The 26,254-nt window shown below is 39.6% G+C and overlaps 1 protein-coding gene across 4 annotated transcripts in view; it reads right to left on the reverse strand.

The window, feature by feature from the left end:
* The window catches only part of LOC116432712 (neuropeptide CCHamide-1 receptor-like), a 66,467-nt gene that overhangs the window by 9,086 nt on the left and 31,127 nt on the right, over window positions 1-26,254 (reverse strand). For all 4 annotated transcript variants that reach the window (XM_076367807.1, XM_031989956.2, XM_031989957.2 and 1 more), the window contains exon 2: window positions 1,484-1,994. In XM_076367807.1, the coding sequence (XP_076223922.1) occupies window positions 1,484-1,831 (348 nt within the window). In that variant the 5' untranslated portion in view covers window positions 1,832-1,994. The remainder of the gene's footprint in view (window positions 1-1,483; window positions 1,995-26,254) is intronic.

Genomic DNA, 26,254 nt, shown 5'->3' on the forward strand with positions numbered 1-26,254 from the left:
CTCTCGAGTGCAACGGGTTGACGCATTGTTGACCGGCCACGAGTTAGCTCGTGTTCGTACTAGCATGGGCCGTTTCAATTTTTGAAGTGCAGGGCGGTGTAGAATATTGCAAAAGCCAACTAAAATTTATTTAACGCGTTCACTGCCATGGGAATTTTAGACGTTCTATACAATATTCCTTGTTCTTTTGTAACAATGACAAATCTTGTAGTAACCGATTCACTGCTAGTATAAGGTGTGTGATTTCATTTGTACTTTCAATTTATTTTGCTTTATATTACGATACATTTCAAATGCAACCAAGATTTACCAAACTGGCAATCTCTTGTTATGAGTATATTCGTGACTGGCAGTGAATGGGTTAAAAGGTATGCCCGAAGATATATTGAAGCTTATTCAGATTGTTTCACTTTCGCTTTTAATTAAGGGATAATGATCGGTGACGTAGCATAGCTTCTGCGTAGAACTGTCGGTCAACAATGTGTTAAGATCCATCGGATATTTAAGATATCGCGAAACGAGGTGTCTTCGCAGAGGCCACGTGCCGCGTGTATCTCGATAATTGGACGGGCAAGTCGTACTAAACGCCTTAATTGCCAACCTTCCGGAAATTACACGCGATAACGTCGGGACACCGCGATCGTGGAATAATCCCTTGCTTTACGGTATCCTCTGCGAATATTTCACTTGTAATCCAAGAAGCATTACGATTATTTACTTCTCGAAATTAAAGTAAGGTAATGTTTCTAATTATCGACGAGTTTTGTAATAAATGTATATGATTTTCTTCTTCTGGTAATATAAGAATCTCGTGGTAATATATGAAACCATAAAGCAAGGGGTTCAACAATTCTCGTCCCAATTATTTTCATGAAACTATAAAACTATACCCCAAGAAATTCCAGTTTAACCCTTAACGGACCGGAAGTATTTCAAGTTTACTTACCAGTGACCTACCACAATACTTAACTGACGACAAAAAAAATAAACTGACGTTTGTTGCCATATACAAAGCATCAAACCCAAGTAAAATTATCCATTGCTCCATAAACCACTTGCGCTAGAAATGAATTCAGAAATTTGACCGTCTCCTGCGATGAATTTTGTTTTTACCTATTTCACGCTGATATGTACACTTATTCTGTTTGTCAATCATTCCATATAGAGTGACACATTTCGAAATAATCTAATAGGCGTAATGCAACAAGATTATCAACGTATGAAACACATCATTGAGAATTTTGGGATAGAAACATCTCGACGTTGCGTCTTTCCAGCGCAAGTGGTTAACGATTACCAAGAAAGAAGATCAAAAACTCTCAATATCAATTTCAAAACCCCAAGCTCAAGTTCCAAGACACCAATCCCATAGCCACGATCATTCAAAGTTCGTTCATCCCCGTCCAACCACCGAAAACAAGAACAGACGCTCCAGCGAGCATAAACCGATGGAACTACGTGTGAAGTAAGAATGAACACGTGCCAGCAGGTCGCCGAGCGCCAGCGAGAAGACATAAATATTGGGAACGTTTCTCATGTTGCTATGCCGCAGTATGGTGAGCGCGAGCACGCCGTTTCCGGTCAGTCCGATCAGTAGTATCAGCAGAAACACCAGCGGCACGATGTAAGTCTCCGGCCGGTTCTCGTACGGCGTGTACTCCACGTCCGCCTTGCCCTCGGTGTTCACGGATGTTTGATCGATCACGTCGTACACGCTGATGCTCGTGTAACGCACGGTCGTCCCGATCCCGGACGCCGACCTGAGGATCGTCGACGACGTGGTCGGCCACGTGACCAGGAACGGCGAGACCGACGTGCGCGACTTGAACATGTTTGCCCTTCTCGATAGTTTTTCGGTAGCACGCGGCGCAAACGTCACGTTTCACGGTGGACGCGTCCGTCCTCACATCCTGATCGCTCCCTCTCGCCGCCCGGCGCTAATATTCTCCTCCAGGGGCGTGTTCAGCTGCTGCCCATCGGCGGCGACCCTCGCGCTGCGAATTAGAAAAGAATTCAACGTTAGCCCGGGAAACGACGCGAACGGAGAAGTGGCTCTCGAACGATCGTCCGGGAACGATTCCACTGAGTCCGGGGAAATTGTACTGTCCTCTGAACAGGGATATACTGCTCGGATTCTTCCGATCGCCGCGATTACTTAGAAACTCCGCCGATTCCCTCGTCCTCGATTCTCTTTGGAAACGCGAGATTCGTTTTACGTTACCTTCGCTCTTTCCTTTTAACTGGCTCGGGGTTTTAGGGCTTTCGACGATGCAGCGGACCGGTTGAAGGGAGGTTGAGAATTATTTTGGAATTGTGAGGATGTAGAGATGAAATAGAGTAACAATGTGATTTCGTTAGGAGTGCAGGTGAGGATCTGGTGGAAGTAGGAGGATATTTGTAGTATCGTGGTTTTGAGACAGTGGAACAGCGAGTGAAGGGCTATAAAAGAGAAAGGGACTCGTGGAGACCAGACCCAAGGGTTGGTGGGTTTTTTCGAAGGATACGTAAGCGGAGGATGATGAGTGCGTGGTGGTGAGAGTAGGATGTGACTGAGAATTTGTTGGAAGTGTGAGTAAGAAGAGTGCTTGTGGAGGAGAGAATGATTTTTAACCCCTTGCCGTATAATGACGAGTGAGAGTCGTGATGAAGATTTCTAAACTAATTTAACAAGAATCAATGTTGTTCATTACCCACGGATCAAAGGAAACAACTACTTTGCTATTATCAATGTATTATCTTCAAATGAAATTTCCACCTGAAGTAGAATGGAAAATTTTGATGGGAGAGAATGATTTTTAACACTAAAACTACCAGACGGATCAAAATGACCCATTCTTGATGCTTTTTTCTTGCAATTATTAGAAAGATAACAGATGTTTCTCTAAGAAATTATTAAAGAAATTAATTTACCAATACGCAAATTGAGTTGTAAATCGATTGATGTCTCGATATATGCATTCTTGGAGTTTCTATAGAAGAATTTCGAAAAGTGGATTTAACTGCTTGGTAGTTTTAGTGTTAAGTACGGATGGATAGAGATTTGGAGACTTGCGTTGACCTGAGAAGAGAAAAGACCTGTACATTGCGAGCTATATCGTTTCTGTTTATTTATATTTTATTCAATTACCTATTCCTATGTTTTTTTAAATAAAACATATTTAAATACCATTAACCCATAGCAGTCCTATGTCGAGTCAGACATTCTATTTTATTGCAACCTCTGGTTTAACCATTTTTTCTATATTTATTTGTAGTACCACAATTGTACCATTTAAAGGTAACATTTCAATGACTCCCAAATATTCTTGAATAAATAAATAGAGCGTCATATTATGCTGTAATTGAATGAACGGACGTCGACGCGAACCTCAAAGTGAGAAACCAAGAGCACTTCAGACCGCAAAGGGTTAACGTCGTTTTCCAATTAACAATTAGTCGGAAGTTAAACTAGATGCGAGTATCTAAGATATATAATATTTACTTTCTGTAAATTTCCAGATCTTATATTTTATATACTTATTCACATAGTATATATACTATACATATATACTTATTCAAATTAGTTATCTCACAATTATATCCGATAAAGTTTAAAATTATATTCACTACTGCCATTATATATAGAGTTCAATTGTCAAATAATTCTTTATTATACCATAGTATTTTCTAATGAAATAACGTTATTTTATGAGTATAAGTATAAATTGGAGTTTCGGGGATGTAAAAAGAGGAATACTTGTTTCCTCAGTTTTTATCAGCTGTAGGTTACAGTTCGTAAAGTTCTGAGAGGTATGCGAAACGTGATAGTGGAAAGTATGAACTTAGGAGCTTCGTATTATCATTGCTAAAAAAGAAGCTATTTCAAATGATATTTTACTAGCTATTTTCCATAGTACAACAGATTCTGTATATTATATATACAAACCCATTTCCATAGTAAGTAGAAACAGCGAAACACAGTCAGACACGCGGTAGAGATAATTCAAGATCAACTGTCCTCAGCGCGGGGGAGGAGTGACCGAATGAAATTTTCAGCGGAGTAATACATACTGCACGGGACGCATTCAATGATTCATAAGAAGAGAGATAATAAGGCGATAAAGGAAATAGACGGCGAACAGTCGAAGGGTAAATTCTTCAGGGACCGGCCGAGGGAATATCTCCTTAGTGAATTAAGGGATGACGCAACGAGAGGATCCTCTGAACACGTTCGACTCAACGCGAGCAGACTTAATGAGAGTTCCGTTGCTTGCGTTGTGTACCGGGCGAGAGAGCTTCGTCAATAAGTTTGCCACGCGATACAAGTGCGGAGGAGAGTCAGAGGAAGCGCGCGCGAGAGCCACCGTGAACCTGCAGGAAAACGAAATACGGAGTAACAACGTGACTTCGTTACCAGGCTGAACGCAGCTGAGGGTCCGCTGGACGCGGATGAATATTTTATGAACACAACTGTATGTTTTTAACTTGAACATCGCCGGCATAGTCTCTTTTTATCGTCACAGTGACATCCGAGGATTAAATACTCGCAGCGAGACGTTCGTTTAATATAACAAATGGGCACTTTTAAGGATCAGATGATAAAAATACAAGGCAAACGCGGAATAACAAAGTGACCTCGTTAGCAGCCTCCGGGATTTTTACTCTTATTTTCTTTCGATCGCGCCTCGCGTCGCACTCGGTTGGACGCGTGCAACTTTCATGAGAGCGTTTCGGGTTCGCCAGCTATACTTTGTGTCCCCATATTCCTTATATTCCGTCGCTAAATATCCAGTTACACGGTGTCTTTAACGCCGTGCGACCGACACGGGGCTTCTGTCCCCTGGAAAAGCAGCCGGGACTCGTTCGAGACAACTTTGAGGACAATAACGACGCGTTTTCTCGGCAATTACGAGCTCGCAAAATGTTGACCTCTCGGGCTCCGTATTTTTCAGAAAGAATTGTCGGTACCTACTATTTCCTTTGCTAATGTAAGGACTGTTTTAACGTTGGAACTACGAAATGACTTAAGAAACGCAATGCGGTAAGCAGCGAGAAGAAGAATATTTTCAAGTGCTGACAGTTTAGTGATAAATGATGTATTACAACAACAGAGCACTAAATATTAGGACTGTTTTAACGTTGGAACTACGAAATGGCTTAAGAAACGCTACGCATTGCGGTAAGCAACCAGAAGCTCAAGAATATTTTCACATACCGACAATTTAGTGATAAATGATATTACAACAACAGAGCACTAAATTGCTCTGCATCTCTCACCGGACATACTGGCTTCTCACTGGTGTGAAAGATTGACAAACTTCTCTTTTCGCCGACCACTCACTTTCCTGTTGACTAATCGATGTCCAACACAAAACCGTAGCGATGCACGTAGGCCCATGCATCTAGAACCGCCCACTCAGTTCCGACAGCCTACACTCACATCGGAAGTTTCTAAAGCACCCATCCACAGTCATCCTAATTTACTGCACGCGCTCCAGCTTTCACTCCAACCGGAAATCCTCCACTAATTTCGTTTTATGTGGAGCTACTGATCGCAGCACAGTTCCAACGAACCACGAACTGGGACGAGAAAAGTAAAGCTGCTGTGTTCCGGAAAGATAAATGAAGCGGTGGCTTCAAAATTGTGCTCGAGCGGCTCCGGCGAGCGGGTAGCGTGTAGTAGCTCGTTGTTAACTGTATTCCAAGTTGATCCGTCATTTCGGCGGTCGGGCGGCCATGATGAACTTAGCTCCGTGCAGGATTCCCTAAGGATCCGCTGCATTAAGCCGGCGTTAACTGAAATTACAAGGCTAGATCGCTTCCCTGGGCAATCTAGCCTCGCGTCTGTCACCTCAACCCTCTACGGGCCGAATTTTTGTTCATGATTATAACAATCTATGCAGTAGAAAATTAATAAATATCCACATATGAATACGAATGAACAATGTGTTCGATACTGTCAATTTCATCAAACGAATATGTTTTGTAACTTTCCAGTTATAGTAACGTTAAACTTTCACGCTTGAGTGTATAAAAGTTGAAGTTAATTGATTACTTAATTTTATTCACCGCTTTGAGTGCAGAATGAAATAAATCGACAAGATGCTAATATACTGATACGTGACTTCAAAGTTACACGGGCCTACAGAGGGTTAACCCCTTAACCTATGATATATTTCTCAATTCTGGCCGATACGGCTGCTTTTTCATTAATAATTTGTTGGAAAAAGAGAAAAATTCTAAGCATATATGTGGGAACTGTGTGTGTGAGCGCGTTTTGAATGAATGTTCAAAGCGTTGGAATATTCTAGATTATATTGATTTTCTTCATATGTTAATAATGTTCTTTTTTTTAAGAATCTAGAATATTCCAAATATATGTGAAGTTAATGCATGGTGATGAAAGAATGTTCTAGAAAGTGTGTGAGTGAGACAAGAGCATCTGAGTATATAAATAGTGTGTGCGTTGTTTAATTACATATATTATGCTACATATATTATGCCTATATTTCCTTTTAAGTATAACAGTTGATTACAGAGGAATAGTATTCACTTTGATTTCGAATCAACCGAGTAATGTTGAAAATCTTCACCACGAGTCTAACTGGTTGTTGTAGGTCAAGGGGTTAATGTTCCATTCAGCTTCTAATATACACGATTACAGGCTAATAAATTTACTCCTCGCCCTAATGCGGGAAAGGTGAGGTACACTTATTTCACGTGTACAGCGAGGCGAAGCTTGTAGCCTCAATAGCGTCGCGGAGGGGAAGATATATGCTTAAACAGTTCCCGTGCTTCCGTGAAAAGAGGTTCTTTCGCGGAGCTTTTGTGCAACAAGGGAAGCGTGCCTCGTCGTGCTCCCGGCTCGCCGTTGAAGACAATGCCAGCTTGTGTTTACAGGACACGCGGAATCGCAGTTCCGCCGCGGGAGGATGCAATGAATTTATCTCTCGAAAGGAAAACGTGTTCGTGAAAACTTGCGATCCGGGCAAGAACAATTGATATTGCCTTCGTCGAGTAGGCAACGTCGTTTCGCAGCGACTATGATATTTCTCTGCCTTCCTCCTTCAAATCTATACAGTCGCAGGAGGGATCTGTTCGGAAGTACTCTCCGAGGAAATTGAACGGGTTCTAAAGAGTGCTGGTGAAAGCTTTCGTAGAAGCATTTGATTCTAGAGATATCAACCCTAACTTCTGGAAGAGTTGTGTTTCGCTCCACGTTCTTTGTTGATCATTTCGCTTAATGTCATTAACACTACAACTACCGAGCATTTAACACGATTGATACGTAATCTCTATAAAAATGGTGATAATAGATTATTTTCAGTTTCTTTGGATATTCATAGTACTCAAGTGAAACTATTTATTTCCAAAATCATTTCAAATATTCAATGCTTTTAACCGGTTAAGTGTGGAATTTAGTTTGAAAGATCTGTCATTGTGCACGTAATAAAATCATTTTGCTTAATGTCATTAACACTAGAACTACCGAGCATTCAAACGATTGATACGTAATCTCTATAAAAATAGTAACAGTAGATTATTTTCAGTTTCTTTGGATATTCATAGTACTCAAGTGAAACTATTTATTTCCAAAATCATTTCAAATGTTCAATGCTTTTAACTAATTAAGTGTGGAATTTAGTTTGAAAGATCTCTCATTGCGCACAATAAAATCAAATAATGAAGTGCATACTCGTTAAATGCAGGCCAAATGCACATAAATATATCCCAACGAAAAACTAAAGCGAAACGAAGAAGAATTACGTGTTTGTCTCAAAAAATAAATAATCCATCGTTGAAGAAGCACCATTAAGAGTTTCAAGATGACGCGTATACTCGTCAAGCACAGTTAATTGCGTTAAATCGCCAGTCATCTTGACTGGTACGGTAGTTCTAGGTTAATCATCGCGAAGTAATTTTACGGATCGATTCTCTGGTCATCTAGGGGAGGTGACGTATCATTTGTTGAAAAGGGAATTTCTGCGCGACAGCGCGCGGAAATCGAAGGGAATCCCGGAGACCGCGCCTGTGCGCACGTGTTCCATTCGCCAGCCCTCGACGCCGTTATTTTTGCCAGCGCTTTTTTACGAGGCAGCTGCGTTTATAGCCGGGAAACCGGCGGAGGGACGATACATTGCTTAATAACGACGGAGAGGTCGTGAGAGTATGCTCCCTTATAACTCTGTTTCAATCAACAGCAGTCGCGGCCATGATTATCGAGATCGACGTTACGTCTGACGACGACCTGTTCGATGACCGACGCGCGCGCAGAGTGGCTGCCTCGTAAATCGGTACGGACGACATTTAGGACCGTTGAATGAGGCTAACTGCCCGATAACGATGCGATAGGATTAACTCTAACATAATGGCACCGCAATGCACGCTGGAGCTGAGAGGGTATCCGTACTCGAATGGCCGGAATTACGTGCATTTCAGGCAACACATGGGTACAGTTAAGGGATCTGATTAGAGGCAGGGGACTCTATTTTCTGAGAAAGACGTTTTCTTAGATTTGAACATTAGTAGCGTGGTAATTTAAGGCTGAAGAGGGACTTGAATACTTGGATTTCGAATTATTTGGTATGTTGCGTGCAGTTAACCCCTTGGATTATGATTTCTTTCTCAACTCTGATCGATACTATTTTGTCATTAATATTTTATTGGAGAAAGGAGAAAAATTCTAAGCATATGCCTATATTTCCTATATTTTATGCCGATAATATAATATAGGACATAATACATAATTCGAAATATATGTTATGCCGATATTTCCTATATTTTGTAATTAATAATTTATTGGAAACAGAGAAAAATTCTAAGCATATGTTATAATACATTTCCTATATTTTGTCATTAATAATTTATGGGAAAAAGAGAAAAATTCTAAGCATATGTTATGCCTATATTTCCTATGTTTTGTCATCAATAAATTATTGGAGAAAGAGAAAAATTCTAAGCATATGTTATGCCTATGTTTCCTTTTAAGTATAATAGTTGATTACAGAGGAATAATATTTACTTTGAATTCGAATGAACTAAGTAATATATATATTTGTTGAATCATGTTGAAAATCTTCACCACGTCCCACTCATTGTAGGGCAAGGGGTTAACCCTTTGGGGACGAATGTCGACATTTTGCCGAGATGAAACGATCATGTTTGGAATAACAAGTAGCAAACAATTCATGAACAGTAAGAAATCAGTACATAGTTTCCTTATTCTCTACTATTTAACCATTCAATATCTAATTCAGGAGAATCAGGTTTTATATGCTCTAAACAATCTTCGTCCGCAAAAATTTATGGATCTGATTGAAGTAGAGTAATATATTCCAAGTAGATCTATATATTTTATGGACATCGATAGTTGTGATATACGGGGATTTTGAGTACTGGTAATACTATCTCCATATTTTGATGCAGTACGGTGACACGCAGTGAACGTGAACATCCGAATTATGTACATAACTTTTTACGAGAACAAGCTACGTTCAACGAGAACGTCGGATATCAAGTGCTCTTTAAAGTATACAGGAAATAAGGTAGAAGAATCGAGTGTGATCGAAGATTCGACGTTAACCTATGCAGAAACGTTATTTCAACTCTGAGATCCAACGTGGATTCCTACAAAGCTTAAAACACTTTCCCTACCGAGAGAACCACTTCTCTCTCTTTCTCTAGAATCTTCCCTTAAGCTCCTAAAAGCTCGATATAACATTACACCCTGAATTTATGAAAGTGTCTCTTCCAACCTACGTCCCTTTTATTCAAGAATTCCATGATATATGCAGTTCAAATACATTTATTACATATATATGCACTTCGAATCAATCGCAACATCAATTTGACCATTGAAAAGCGCAGAGTAACGAATACCGACGCATTCAGAAGTTTCTTATACAACCGGGAAAGTATATGAAATATGATTTGCTGAATTCACAAGCATTAGGAATGAAAAATAGGCGAAAAACCGAGAGAAATGCGAATGCCAGTAAAGAGGAAGAAGAACTAAGAGGAAATGCAACCCTATTACGAGGGCAGCGGTCAACCGTGTTTTCCTCGTAGCCAAAGAAAGCCGCTTATAAAACCTGAGTGATCTCCAGCAAGCTGATTTCTTAACGGAGCGAGATCTCTTCATCTCCGAGTAAGTTTCACCGAGGAATTTATCAGAGAGGGAGACTCGAATACACAAACTACTGTTGACGCTTATTTCTTCTCCGCGAGGCGAAACCTCTGCATTAAGTAAGATTCATCGAACAAACTTATTAGCAAATAATGCCGACGAGTAAGCTAATATCAACATTTCCCCTTTAATCCTCGCGAGACAGATTTTCCGACTAGGTCTCGAATATCGCTACGAGTAACGACATCGCGCGACCATTGGCCTTTAGTCATCAGTTACCGTCACGCAAATAATAAGATTCGAAGCTGTTGTTACGCGAAGTGTACCGTGCAAAACGCGGCTGGAGCAAAAAGCATCAAGATTGATCGCTCTGTAACTCGGTAAGCTGGATCCCCACCGTAAACCGTGTACACTCGCGGAACTCGTAAAACCAGGCGCAAACCCGCTCGAAAATGTATGCACGGTTAACCTATCGTTCTCCGGCCATGAATGCCGATGCCAGGCAAATTTTTTCCGCTTCGCTGGACTCATCAAGATCCACGGCACCCGCGCACAAGCCAACTGAAAGCGTCATTAGGGTCGTTAACAATGGACGATCGATCCGCGAGATTGGTCGATCAGCTGGCGCGTTTCCCGCGAGGCGAAGTTCCGGTGGACGCGCTCAGCGCGGCATCGATCACCGATGGATGATGCGTAAAATATACGAAGCGAACTTTGGTGTTGTAGATTTTAATGTCGACGAGGTAATTTTTAAATCTTCATTAGTAGCATCGTGGTTTTAACAGTAGGTTTACGGGCATTTATTGTACAGTTTATTCTATTGTTCCTGGGGAAGTTGATATTCGTTCATTTAGATTTTGGAAATTGTAGAAATAGACAATCAGGATTCATATTCGTGTAATTGGATCAACGAAAACCGATTGAAACATTTGCCAAATAATGTTTATAAAATTCAGTTTGCGTCAAATTGACGCGTTCCGTAAACCTAGTTTTAAGACAGTGGGACAGCGAGTGTTCTGAGGACCGTAAAAGCGGAAGGGACTCGTGGAGACCTGTCCCAAGGGTTGCTGGGTTTTTTCGAGGGATGTGTATGCAAGGATAATGAGTGCGTGGTGGTGGGGTGTGTTTGAGAATTTGTTGGAAGTGTTAGAAGAGTGCTTGTGGAGGAGGGAATGATTTTTAACGCTAAAACTACCAGACAGATCAAAATGACCCATTCTTGATGCTTTTTTCTTGCAGTTATTAGAAAGATAACAGATGTTTCTCTAAGATGTTATTAAAGAAATGAATTAGCCAATACGCAAATTGAGTTGTAAATTAATTGATGTCTTGATATATGCATTCTTGGAGTTTCTATAGAAGAATTTCGAAAAGTCGATTTAACTGCTCGGTAGTTTTAGTATTAAGTACGGATGGCGAGAGATTTGAGAGAGAGTTGACCTGAGAAGAGAAAAGACCTGTACACTGCGAGCTATATTGTTTCCATTTATTTGTACTTTATTCAATTATCTATTCCTATGTTTTTTTAAATAAAATATGTTTAAATTCCATTAATACCACATTAGTGGTTTCGGGGTTGAAAGGACGTATGGAACTTCTTCGTTAGGCGATAATTAGAGGATGTTTATGGAAAATCAAAATGTTTGAATGTTTTTCTATGACTGTATAATTAATCAAATTTCTAATATCAATTTTATAGATGTACCTTTTATACAAATTGAAGGGTTGTTCTTTTATAAAGCAGAGTATAGAGATTTACTTTTTGTTGAAGAATTTTAAGGATGTTTTCATTTGATGTGCTAGGTACTTGGAATTGTCACAAATGCATAAAATGTTTTGAATGTTTTTCTATGAATGTATAATTAATAAAATTTCTAACATAAATTTTGTAGATGTACCTTTTATACTAATTGAAGGGTTGTTATTTTATAAAGCAGAGTACAGAGATTTACTTTTTTTTGAAGAATTTTAAGGATGTTTTCATTTGATGTTCTAGGTATTTGGAATTGTCACATAAAATCTGCAGTATAGTAACAATACGATGATCTATATTTCACGGGAACAAAAGTTTCACATTGACGTCGTTAGCCAAGGGTTAAAAATTGAAAAATATCAAAAAAGAACGATCGTTCCGAAAGAGCAGGAAGTACAATCAGCATTCACAGCTGAAACAATTCTTTCCACTCACCGCTCATTTATCACACCCGGTGTTTCATCGCATTCCTATCGTCCACAGTACTGCACAGCGTAAATGGAAAGATAAATGAAATTATCTTGGCGTTTAATGCGCTAACGCGTTCAGCGTCGCATAGATTACCGATGGCGCGCGTCAATTTCCTTAAAACAACATTTTTCTCTGAAACACGCGACCCTCGGAAAGCGGTTCGCGTTAAAAAAGCAACGAAAATGAAACGATACCGTAGGAAAATACCTAAAAGTTGCCGCAAGCCTACAGAATATAACGAAGTATTCCATTGAAAAAGTCAACACCAAACAGAACAACTCACAGATCAACTACATGAATCAAATATAACAAACTTTGCTCCATTCTCGCGGAAATTTGACAGAACTACGTTGGATCACCATTTTTCGAATATTCTCAGGTCGAATATCGTTTCGAAATGAAACCGTTCGCGGCGAAGTATTTCAATATTAAAATTCGACTGAACACAAACATTTCATTTGGCAAATAAAACGTTCGCGGGACGATATTTTCCATATTAAAATTTGAATAAACCCAAACATTCGGTTGCCGGCGTAAGAGATAATCCGCGAGTCGACTTTCCGATCCCTCTGAATTGAAGCTGACGGTTCGCTGGTTCCGCGCTTTAGGGGATTTTTTCGCTTCCCTTTAATTTCCCGATCGCCGTTGGCGTCCGGTTCCCGACGCGGAGGACGCGTTAAAGCGGAAACAAACGCGGCGCGCGACTGTTTCTCGAGTTAATTCCATTCGAGGACAGTTGACCGGAATAATTGGCGGATTCACAGTGGAAGGAACGAGGGTAGTAGAACGTGTCGTCTTCGTCGGATCGGTTTACACGTGTTCACGTTCGCGTGGCGATTAGTTCAACACTAAAACTACCGAGCACTTCAACTGACTTTTGAAAATTTCACTGTAGAAACTCCAAGAGTGCAGCTGTTCGGACTTTAATTGATTTACGATTCAATTTGCGTAGTGCTAAATGAATTTCTTTAACCCTTTGCACTCGAAAGGTGACTCTCAGTCACCACTTGATTCGATACAGCAAAACAATGAAGTGGAATATTTAAATAAAATAGCTTTGTCCCTTAATTTGTCTGTGAATTATCGTTAAATTAGTTTCAAACAATGTCATCTTTATCTCATCAGAAAATGTGCAAATATTTCTACTGAGAAACTTCCGAGTGCAAAGGGTTAATGATTTCTCAGAGAAACGTTTGTTACCTTTCTAACCCTTTGCACTCCAAAGGTGCCTCTCAGTCACCACTCGATTGGTGTATCAAAATTGTAAAATTTCATATTTAACATTAAGTCTTGAGTAATTTGTCGATACGTGAAATGTGGAAATAAAATACCATTGTTCCCCTTATTTTGTGAATAGATTCCTCGTTAACCCTCTATGTGCCGAATTTTTGTTCACGATTAGAACAAAATCTATGCAGTACAAAATTAATAAATATCCACATATGAATACGAATTAACAATAGATTCAATAGTTTCAATAATTCCATCAAACGAATATATTTCGTAACTTTCAAGTTACAATGACGTTAAACTTTCACGCCTGAGCGTATGAAAGTTTCAGTTTACTGATTACTTAATTTTATTCGCCACTTTCAGTGCAAAATGAAATAAATCAACAAGATGCCAATATACTGATATGTGACTTCAATATTACACGGGCCTACAGAGGGTTAAGTTAGTTTAAAAAATTACATCTGTATCTCATAAAAATGAATTGAATATTTCTAGTGACAAATTTTTGGAGTGCAAAGGGCTAATAATTGCAAAAAGAAGACATCAGGCATGGGTCATTTGACCCCTCTAGTAGTTTCAGTGTTAACCCCTTGACTATTTACTTCCGCTACTAAGCTCGTGTAATTTTGCTATCAACTATTTGGAAGAAATGTAGCAAAATTTTCCATTCTACTTGAAGTGGAAGTTTCGTTTGTAGATACTAAATTGATAATAGCAAAATAGTTGTCATTGGCAAGGGATTAAGGGATTCTTGGGCGTAAAATCATTCTTTCCAACGATCGAACTCCGATTCTCCGTTTCTCATTACGAAGACGCCTCTTTCGTTTTCCGCGCACAACGGTGATCAACATGCCGATATCATCGTTTGATGCGCCGCTATTATATCCAGCGTTGCGCAACCGACGCACCCGGAATTAATTAATTCTTCACCGCTGAAAATTACAGCGGCGCGAAGTATTTCTCCCTCCGTGAAATGAATGCGATGCGTTGTCCTATCCTCTACTTTCCGGCTCTCGTTTTAATGGCGAATATATGCGGCGCAATGGATTTTTGATGGGTACTCGGGGGTTTGATAGAAAAATTGTATTTCTTCCGGACGCAAACAATGCGAGTTCCGAGCCTCGTTTGTAATTTCAAGGGAATTTTATTAGCGAGGTATGCATTTTCATTTTCGTTTCTTGACGAGGGAAATTTAATTAGAGGGGAAGAGATGTTTGTGGAGTGGAATGGCGATCTTTTGTTATTATTTGATTTCTGGATTACTATACTGAATGCGGCAGTGAGAAAAGAAGATTATTCTTCTGGGATACGTATTTTAATAATAGTACTACGACAATGATATCGCAGTGATATTCATTATATTAATAATATTAGTAGCTGTATTGTCTTACTGCTAAGAGCTTATTAGTGTTGTAGTCCATTATACTCCAGTTGCGCGTTGCAGAGTTTCTATGCGGCAAATGATCCTCAAAATGACGCAAACTCATGGCCACCTACAGTGTACGTTTAAACGTAATTCGCGCGGCGTTGTACGGTGAAATCATATGGAAGGAACCAGATGTTTGGATTGCGAAAATGTCGAACGATCTTTCATCGAGACTGAAACGGACGATATTTCGCTAAACTGCGAGGCTACCGTGGACGTCATCAAGATTTTCACCGCTTCCGACCTTTTTACGGTGCTGTATAAATCCGCGAATCGCACGGAGACCGCTAATTGGGACGCCGGGAAAATAATCAGTCGCGAGGCACATGGCCCGGCTGCACCTCGCCGAGTAGCTCTACTCGCGTCCGGTATCGTTCGCCCTTGCCAGACTCGCAAGTAATTGTAGCTGAATCGTTAACCTCGAAATTTTTGAGTTCTCAAATTTTCAAATTTTCAAACGTCCACACTTTCAAACTTACAGATTATTGAAAGCATATTGATTGAAGAAATATTGTTATTTTCAGAACTGACAGCTATGTAAAGTACTTTAACCTTTTGAACTCTTAGGCTCTAGTTGTAATATTAAATATTTTAATGAATCGTTAACCTCGAAATTTTTGATTTTCCAAATATTCAAATTTTCAAACGTCCACATTCTCAAACTTCCAAATTATTAAAAGCATATGGATTGAAGGAATATTGAGTTATTTTTAGAACTGACAGCTATGTAAAGTATTTTAATCCTTTGAACTCTTAGGCTCCACTATTCCACCAGTTATAATATTAAATATTTTAATCAAAGAAACCACCCTAAAATTATTAGATTTTTATTAAAAGATCGAAGGTACGTTATAGCATTTTCCATTTTCACTAGAGATACCATAAAAATTAGTTGCAGTTGCTGATAGATCACAAAACCATGTGCTAAAGGTTAAATAATCCGGAGGTTTATAAAATTTTATAAGATAAAATTAACCTCCTCTAATATCAACATTTACCTTCGAACGTTCCTTGAGCGTATGTAACACGGTCATGTAAAGCCACATTATTACAGCATAATCGATCATCATCGCATAACAGGAATTACCTTTCGTGCTGCCAAGAACGCAATTTAGATCAGGACGGTAAGATGTACCGGACACCGTCAGAAATGAAAGAAATTAATGCGCCGACGTTCCATAAGTTCTACCTTATCTCCGGTCATTACTATAGTGAAATTAGCGAGCGCTTATCTCGAGGAACGGACGTTAGTGAAAGGTGAAACTTCATCGCCGTCCATCCAGCGATCCGACAATGCCTTAACCACTTGCGGTGTAAAGAAATTCACACGAAGTTTGACGTGTTCCAAAGGAGAATACAAAGACGCATCGACTGGCGATAAAATTACACATGTATAAATACTAAATTTGTTTATTAACACATTCAGCGCCGTGAAAACGCGGGATTCTGAGTCTATCTCTTGAGCGCCGGCCCCGCAATAATGCGTATTTCTAAATTTCCGTTTCTGAATTTGACGAATATACAATTAAAATGTATAATATAGCCACAAGCTCAATGTCTAAATATTATTTATTAATATAATAATTTATCATGCTAAGTCTTCGCCATAAAGGCGCGATTATGTATCTACGGCCGAACATTGTAAGGCCGGGGGAACATTTCTTTTGAAAAATAAAAGCGCTTTATTGTATGAAAATGTATAATGTTTTAAATATTTTTTTGGCTGCTCATTGATCAGACAAGCGAATGAAGCCGGCGTTTGGGCTAAGTGGCCGATACGTTGCCGGCGCTCAATGTGTTAATAATCTTGCATATTATAGTGATCCCGGATGAGCCCCCAAGTTTATAGTGGGGCTACTATTATTATAGATATTGAAAAGGTGGATCTTCAGTAAAAAGAGAATTAGGAATAAATATATATGTATTTAATGAGATAAAGAAACAATATGGACAACACGTAAAAATACAACTTAATACCACGAAGGCCAACACACGACTCTATTACGCACAAAAATGTTCTTCTGTCTCTCACCAAAATGTCCTTCTCGCACGCGTTCCCACTCGCTTTTAACACACACCCCCATTCGCTCTCTTTCTCACCCTTGCATCCTCCTCACTCGCATCTTTCGTCCACAGTCAAAATTCACGCAGTCGCGTACACGCTTTTCTCACGGTCCAGTCGCTCAGTTCCAGACACTCTTCCTCGCATTCTTTCAGCCACTCGAGATTTTCTAAACGCGGTCACACTATTTTCCAAACATCCCAGCGCCGCGTCGCAATACGACCTGGTCGCCCTTACGCACGCACAACGAACCATTCATCCTACAATGCTTTAACCTACGCTAAATAATTCTAGATACTACGATATTATGATATTTTTCAAAGCAGTTTGGAAAATTGACATTTCTGTGACAATTGCCTGTCGACGCGTATAACACGTCGCTGACGTTCCTAACAGAAGCATCTCTAAGTGCGTGGCACGTCTTTACGCAGGTGGTTAAAAAGTGACGGAGCAACGATGCACCGGTCGAGTAAGCTTATTCGCGAAAGTTAACAGGTTCGGAGCAGCAATAAGGGCCGATGGTGGTGTAAGTTAGCTCGACAAACGTTTGCACGTTGCTCCCTTGATCGAGCACGCTTAGTAGCTTCTTTGTTCGCAGCCTTGTCAACAGTTTGGCCAGCTGGCCTGACCGATATTGGTCTTTACTACTGGCGCGACATCGCTGCGGCTAACGGTATGCTCGTTTCAGCTGCTATCACGGATTTCTGGCTCTGTTCGTGGCCAGTTTCGTTGAGCACTTCAGCCCCTTGTGCCGAGAAATGTAGCTTGTTATTGAAATTTAACAGTTTGGATGCTAAACATCTGTTGTGGATATTTACCAAAAATGCGGAAGTGATTGGGTGTGTATGCAAGAAATTAATAAGAGTAGTTGTCTAATGAGATCGAAAATATTGTGTTATTACAAAGAAATATCAAATAACATTTATTCAAATAAATTTACTTTGATTTATTTCTTGAAGAACATAGTAAGAAAATTATAATTGATACTGATAAATAGGAGCGGAGAAATAATTATTCTGTAGGAGTTTATTGAAATTTCTTTATATTTGATATTCCTTATTTACGTATCAACTTTGCTGTCTTACCGATTGAGATTAAGTTTAATTAGTTTTTTAAGTCTAGATAGGTTTCCATTGTATTTTGAATTTGAGATTTATATAAGGGTATTGATACTAGTTTATGTTTCTATTTTTCGTTTTAAATGTATGATAAAATTAGGGTCACAGAGGAGACTAATATATTTTTTACCACAGTAAAGGGAGTGGGTAAAAGTTTCTGCGTTAAATTAATGGCTCGTTAACAGGGTCATTAGTCGAAGCCGAGACTAATGCGCAAAATCAAACATTTGCTCAAAGCAGTAAACCTACCTGTCGTTCAAAAATTCACAAGCCACATTGAGCCGCGGGTTTCGTAAATATCACTCGAGGCCACGAAGAAAATTTATATCGCTTGATCCGGGAATGGTCGGAAGCCGCTTTTGAATTGGGTCGCGTTCGCGTGCCGACGCTGTTGTTCAAACGGCGCGGGATCTTTTTTCCAGATGACTGAAACTGTTTGACAGACGTTTTCCGCCGAGGGAAGTTCTTGCGAAACGCTCGGCACGGAGGAAAATGTTAATGGAAGTGATACTCGTAAAAAACACTACGGAACTAGAAATATTGCTGTGCTTTAATTAACCGAGTCACTGTTTTCCGCGAGTTGGATCGTTCAGAGGCTTGACTGTTTATAAATTCGAACATTCCGGTTCTTTGATTATGTCTTAGGATGTGCGAATGGCTCAGAATAATCATGTAATAATAATCATATGTCTGAATATTAAAATTTTCAAATTTCCAAACCTTTCAAATTTTCAAATTTCCAAAGCTTTAAAACTTTCAACTTTCCAAACCTTTCAAATTTTCAAATTTCCAAAGCTTTGAAACTTTCAACTTTCCAAACCTTTCAAATTTTCAAATTTCCAAAGCTTTGAGACTTTCAATTTTCCAAATATTTAAATTTTCAAGCCTCCCAGATTTCCAAACCTTTTAAATTTCCAAATATTTAAATTTCCAAATACTTCAATTTCCAAACCTTTCAAAACTTTCAACTTTCTAAACCTTTTAAATTTCCAAATATTTAAATTTTCAAACCTCTCAGATTTCCAAACCTTTTAAATTTCCAAATATTTAAATTTCCAAACCTTTCAAACTTTCAACATTCCAAACATTTAAATTTCGAAACCGTTCAAACTTTCAAATTTCCAACCGTTTCAGATTTCCAAATTTCCAAATTTTCCAACTGTTCAAGCTTTTATTTCGTTGAAAATAATTTACATAGACCTCGTTCAACGCTGTTCATTTGGCGTGTCGTCTTTTTGGAACGTATCTCCCGTGCTAAACGGGGTCTTGTTGCATCTCATCTTGCGTATCTTTTGCCTGTGTATCAGGCTGGAAAGTCGATAATTCGGGAATAGTAATACCCTGTAAATCGAATGAAGCCTGGATGCAGTTACGGCGAATCGATACCGCGTCGATTCATCGCTGCTGGATATTTTGGTCGTTCATTTTCTAATCATCGATGGAGCCTCGATGGCCGCATATCCTTTGTTTCGGGCAGGGTTCTAAAAAGAACGGAAATTCAGTTAAAAGAAAAAAGCAACCTGAAAGGCCGTTAACTGTCTGAAATTCGATTCTCTTTTTCCAGTGTTCCACAAAGTTTCGCCGGTGCGCGCGAGTTTTTCCGTAGCCGCGGGAAATTAAAAATGCCCGGGGAATACCGCCACGATCGTAAGCATATCAAGCAAATTCACGACCCGCTGGGAATTCTAATTTTATTAATGGCACGTTTAACCAGGGCGCTTTGCAATGGAACTTTCTTGCCACTTCAAACTTATATTATCTTACTCGGACGGTGATGAAGTAATAAATATAGGCGAAAATATATTAACTGACCGTTGCAGTTAATACTGGATCACTAATCTAAATTCGAATTTATAATGATTCATATATTCATTTAACACAATGTTTAATTTACAGTTATTCAGAACTCCACGTCAGTCAAAAAATATCTATTAGTATAATAACATAAAATAATTACGTACTAATAACAATATCCGTTTCCCTGCCGACGATAAATTATTACAGAATAATTAAAAGCCAACAATCCATTTTGTAAACGCTGTAACCTTCCAAATTAAACATTTGTGCCATGCATATCCCATTAATCTGCATCAAATAGTAAACACAGCAGAATTTATCTAACTATACCTCACTGCAGGTAACTCTTTATTCTCTAATTAATCCATTCTCTAATTAATCATTCTTCAGGTAAAAGATTCATTAAGAAATACGAATCCTATCTACTCTAGGAATTTCCATTCCTGTATGGAAAACGATATGCAACGCAACGACCAACCGCAATTCGAAGAGTCTCTCGATCGATCGCGACGCAATATCTACATTGTGTTGTTTCAGTATGACAGAGGCAGCATGATAGAAGAGTGTAAGACAAAATAATGTAGGATTTTATATTAATACTCTCTGGGTTTCAACCCTTTGCACTCAAAAGTTTTTCACTAGAAATATTCTTCGATGAGATACAGACGATGTTCTTTGAAACTAATTATCGAGGAAACATATATATAAATTAAGAAGGAAAGTTACTTTATTAGTACGTATCTTAATATTATATATAAGACCTTATAATTTTGCAAATCAAATCAAGTGCTGACTGCGAGTCACCTCTCGAGTGCAAAGGGTTAATACACCTTTAACCCTTTGCGGACGAAGATTCTTTGAAATGTACAAAACCTTCAAGGGATAAATTATATACCAATTGCTTAATTAACACTAGAACTACCGAGTATTTAATACAATTAATATGTAATCCCTATAAAAATTGTAACAATAGATTATTTTCAGTTTCTTCAGGCATTCATTGGAGTATTCAAATGAAACTATTTATTCTCAAGATCATGTCAAATATTGAGTGCTTTTAAGATATCAATAATTGCAAAACAAACAAATCGAAACCAGTCATTTTGACTGGTACGGTAGTTCTAGTGTTAATAGAAAAAAGAGAAACTACGTGCTGATCTCTTGCTGTTCAAGTAATTAATTAAAGTGATACATTCCGAAGTAATCCAATAGGCGTAATGCAACAAGATTATCAATCTATGAAAGACATCATTGAGAATTTTGGGATAGAAACGTCTCGATACAATAACCTAAAAGATTATTCACAAGAGTCTATAAACCATCTACCAGATTACGTTCTCCTCATTTAATCCTTTCATTATAACGAACTATTTCCAATATTTATTAAAACTCGCGAGTTATTGCGATCTCCCATACAACCAAATCCTCCATACATGACAATGAAATAAATAGAAATAGAAAAAATATAAAAAAGAGAAACTACGTGCTGATCTCTTGCTGTTCAAGTAATTAATTAAAGTGATACATTTCGAAGTAATCCAATAGGCGTAATGCAACAAGATTATCAATCTATGAAAGACATCATTGAGAATTTTGAAATGGAAACGTCTCGACACAATAACCTAAAAGATTATTCACAAGAGTCTACAACCAATCTACCAGATTACGTTCTTCTAATTTAATCCTTTCATTCTAACGAACTATTTCCAATTTATTAAAACACACGAATAATTGCGATTCCCCATACAGCCAAATCCTCCATACATGAAACAAATCTTTTCGCAACTATAGCTCACAGAAGTCGATTCTCCGTCGTCCGACCGTAGACGTTCCAGTATCGTGAGAACCATCCCAATAAAAATATCGAGAGCAAACCTGCGGCGAGGGCAGCAGCCATTTTTGCAGAAGGGTGCGAGGGCAAACGTCGAGTGGGCGGCTCGTAAAGCTGAACAAGTGCCCAGCTCTTGACCCCGCATTGTAGAAACCCACCCCCGCCGCGGCCGATCGAGGGATTTCCGTATCCACGGGGCTCGCCGCGGTGTTTCGACCCTTGGTATTATCCCGCGGACCGTTTACGAGGACGCGCCGGTATTCCGATATTTATGACACCCGCTACGACGGTGTATTAATATAAACGAACGGTATAACGGCGTCGCGCGCGGGTAATTAAACGGCGGAATTCAACCGGCACCGCTAATTATCGACAACGGAAAGCGCGAAGCTATTCGAATCACTCCGCTCGTCGATCGGCTAACAACTTTTCGAACACCGCTCGTAGGCGAACTTTGGCATTAATATAAACGGGGTTTCGATTCCGAACTTCGGTAACCCATTAATGCTAGGAAGCTTCCCGTTTCACTTTCAGCGAGCGTTCCGCAATCGCGGAAACACTGGGAGTAAAGCTTGACCGTTAAACGCGTCGCTGGTCGTAACAATGCACTTTCGTTGTGCTTGGAAAGTAGATTTATGTTGCTTGGTGAATTAGGAGATTAGGGAACTGAATGGTTGATCATTGTTGTTATTGCACTTGGGAAAAATGGGAAATTCGTTTCAATTGCATAGAGCGGTTGTCTTGAGGGAGAGAGATGCTTGTTTGAATATTATACGTCGAATGCTGAACAAAATTGAGAAGGAGAATCTAATTCATCTATATTGTTCCTAATTATAACTATTTGTTCGTATCATTACATCGTCCCTCAGCTGGACAGTGCTTTTTCAAATTTTCATTCAATAGCTAAATTCTATTCACAGGACATTGAGAAATTGCTGAATACACGGGAGATTAATTACTTTACTTTTTTGATTAGATTGATTAGATTAGAGTGATTATATTACAATTAACACTAGGTTTACGGGCATTTATTGTACACTTCATTCTATTATTCCTAAAAGAATTGATGCTCGTTTATTTAGATTGTGGAAATTGGAGATTTGATAGTAGGTAATTGGGGTCCATGTCAGTGTGATCAATCAAAAGCGTAAACATTTACAAAATAATATTTCTAAAATCCAATATGCGTCAATCTGATTCCGATTGTCTTATCGGACGCTAGCATTTTATACAAGATTCTCACTAGATTGCAGTTTTTTCGGTAAATATGCGAAAACCGCATGTTAATTTCTCCATTGCTGGTGCTCAACTGGCAATCGCCCACATCTTACAGCGAGTTTCCTCAGAATCCATCTTGTCACCTCCCACGTGACACACGATCGCAGCGAAAAAGCACTGTAGTCACTTCTCGAGTGACTTACGACGGTTAAGGGTTGAATATTCCCCAGCAACGGTGGAGCATTAATAAATTATGTTCAAGAGGCTTCCAACTCTGCAACATAGTTGGCAACCTAATATTTGAAGTCAGAACCAGTTGCCACCGACCGTTTCCACTCTCTTTCCCTTTCACGCCGTTGCTCTTTGTTCCGTTGTCCCGCAGGAACAATTCCGTGAAACTGGAAAGCAATCAAAGTCTTTTACCCCCGGTTTATGGAGGCTGGCTCGCAGTTGCCAGTGAAATTTGTGGGAACGCCGGGGGAAACTGTGCACGGAGACGAGCGAAGCCGGCGGACCAATGGAATTCGTACGGCGTCGCATGTCAGACGTCTTTTGAAATTTAAATACCAGCCGGCCGGAGGATTTCGTTTGATGAACCAACCGCAGGACGCGACGTCGCGTCCGTGGCATGTATTTGCATTGCAGACTCGTCAGATTCTTCCCCCATCGAATCGATTTCCGCATAAAATATCCGCGCGCCTTCGACTTCTGGGCGGCTGCGGGTCGGAGAATCAACACGGGACGCGTCAACCCACGCCCCCCCCCCCGCGCGCTTGGAATTGAATTTCCCGATATCTGTACCGGGCCGGATCATTCGATCACCGAGGAGCACTTCTTGCGCAATTATACCGGGCGATTTAGCTGGAGAGGTTATTTTATGGAAATTAGGTGTCGCAGTAATGTAGACGATAGTTGTGGGAACGTAATCGCCTGATCGAATTAGATTGCAGCGGGGCTTCTTGCTTGTGACTGTTGATTTAGGGGAGAGATGTGTTTTAAGGGAATGGGAATTAATATAGTCGGATGCAGATATGTTTGATTAACAATTCGATTGAATTGAAGGCTTTAATGTTTAACACGTTGAATGCTATGGGGGTCACCGGTGACCCCCAAGCAAATCGAATTACTATAATTCACTCGATTAAACGACGATTATTCGCGAATATTTCTATATTGTAAATAATGCTTCCCATTGTGGTGACATTCAGTTTGATGAACGTGCAATGATTTAATATTGTATTTTTTCCATTTTGTGTATCTTGCTCTATAAAATCGTGCGGCGTTCAAAGTGTTAATGGTTTATTGAGTAGGACAGTGGGTTGCTTATTAAATGAATTATTTCTTTTTCTAGAAGATTGCTGTTGTGATGTGTGATAAGTAGAATAGGTAGATAATGGCCAGACATATTAGTAGAATCTCTTTTGTGTAGTTTTTATTGTATTTAATGAATCTTTGAAGTTTTCTCGAAGATAAAGCTTCCAATGAATCCCTTCTACTCCAATTACTCGTTTTCCATGGGACAGTGATTTATGGGACATCCTGTATACAGAACAGAGACGCATGAACGCCTGTACTCTCGTCAAAATACGTCAGGTTTGACGTATTGATGTCTCCCCGGTGTAGTAGAGCTTTCGTGTCAGCCTCCAGGGTGTCAGGAGAAAGGTTCGAAGGTAAAACAACATCCCACTTAACGGAAGGGTGAAAGGGAACGCTAGGACGTCAACTCAATCATTTTACTTGTATTTTCTAGTTCCACGCAGTCCTAAAAATGACACTTTTCGAAAGTGGTCGGGTCAACAAGCAATACATCCTGCCTCGATGTTCTTCGAACTTTACAATTCAAAACACGTCATAAATATTTGACAGAACTTCAAGAATTCAGCAAATACAGTTTACAACACTAGAAAATCCAAAGAACTTCAAATTTTCCATTTCTACGGTTCGTAGTCTATAATAATCAAATTCCGAATGAACTTTCATGCAATCACTCGATTCGATCCGACTCAGTTTCCCGTCAGTGTGTTGATAATGTAACACTAAAACTACCAGAGGGGTCAATTAACCCATGCCTGATGTCTTCTTTTTGCAATTATTGGCCCTTTGCCCTCCAAAAATTTGTCACTAGAAATATTCAATTTATTTTTATGAGAAGAAAGGTAACAAATGTTTCTCTAAGAAATCATTAACCCTTTGCACTCGGAAGTTTCTCAGTAGAAATACTTGCACATTTTCTGATGAGATAAAGATGACATTGTTCGAAACTAATTTAACGATAATTCACAGACAAATAAGCGACAAAGCTATTTCATTTAAGCTATTTCGCTGCATCGAATCAAGTGGTGACTGAGAGTCACCTTTCGAGTGCAAAGGGTTAAAGAAATTCATTTAGCACTACGCAAATTGAATCGTAAATCGATTAAAGTCCGAACAGCTGCACTCTTGGAGTTTCTACAGCGAAATTTTCAAAAGTCAATTGAAGTGCTCGGTAGTTTTAGTGTTAATACCGCAGGATGATTCCACTCGACTGTCACTTTCGCGACTGTCGCGACGATCCTAAACCGGCTAAACTAGCGTTGTCAGCAAAGCGAGAAATTTTAATGCCGCACTTAACGCCTCTCTAGCGACGATCCCCGGATTAAAGCGCCCTGTAGGAATTGCAACAGCTGCCCGAGTAATTAAAGAAACAGCGGCGGCGAGGACAGAGACGTTTTCGTTGCCTCCGGGCCAGATGATCCAGATTGAACGAAACACCGGGAACAAGAACGATAGACTTTGCCCGATGAAAAGAAGGTTGTTACGAAGCCGAGCAGAAAAGGGGGCGAAGAGTTTCGATGAAAATTGGTTTCCAGGAAAGTTACACGGCCGAGTTCGCGGCGTAGCCCCGATGAATGAGTTTCCTCGGGTTTTTGATTATGTGTACACTTTAGGAAATTTCCCATGGAAAGAATGAACCGGCATGGCAAAGCCGACGTATTGTTTAGAGGCCCCAGGGTGGAACGCAATTCTTCGTAATAAAACAGGTCCCGCTGGCATGAAATATCGCCGACCGTTGACAGCGAACGATGTAGAACGCGAAGACGAATTGTTAACCGGTATATAATTACGACCGTGTAACACTTGGCATTTGCATTTTCATCTTTCGACTCTCTTGGAAGTTTTTGCTACGAAATTTTCTTGAGTTTCGTTTGAATAATATTGTAGTATCTAGAACTTTTAATGTAGGTCAAGGTATTTTTAAGA

The sequence above is a fragment of the Nomia melanderi genome, chromosome 1 (genome assembly GCF_051020985.1).
Source record: "Nomia melanderi isolate GNS246 chromosome 1, iyNomMela1, whole genome shotgun sequence".
Classification (NCBI taxonomy): Eukaryota; Metazoa; Arthropoda; class Insecta; order Hymenoptera; family Halictidae; genus Nomia; species Nomia melanderi.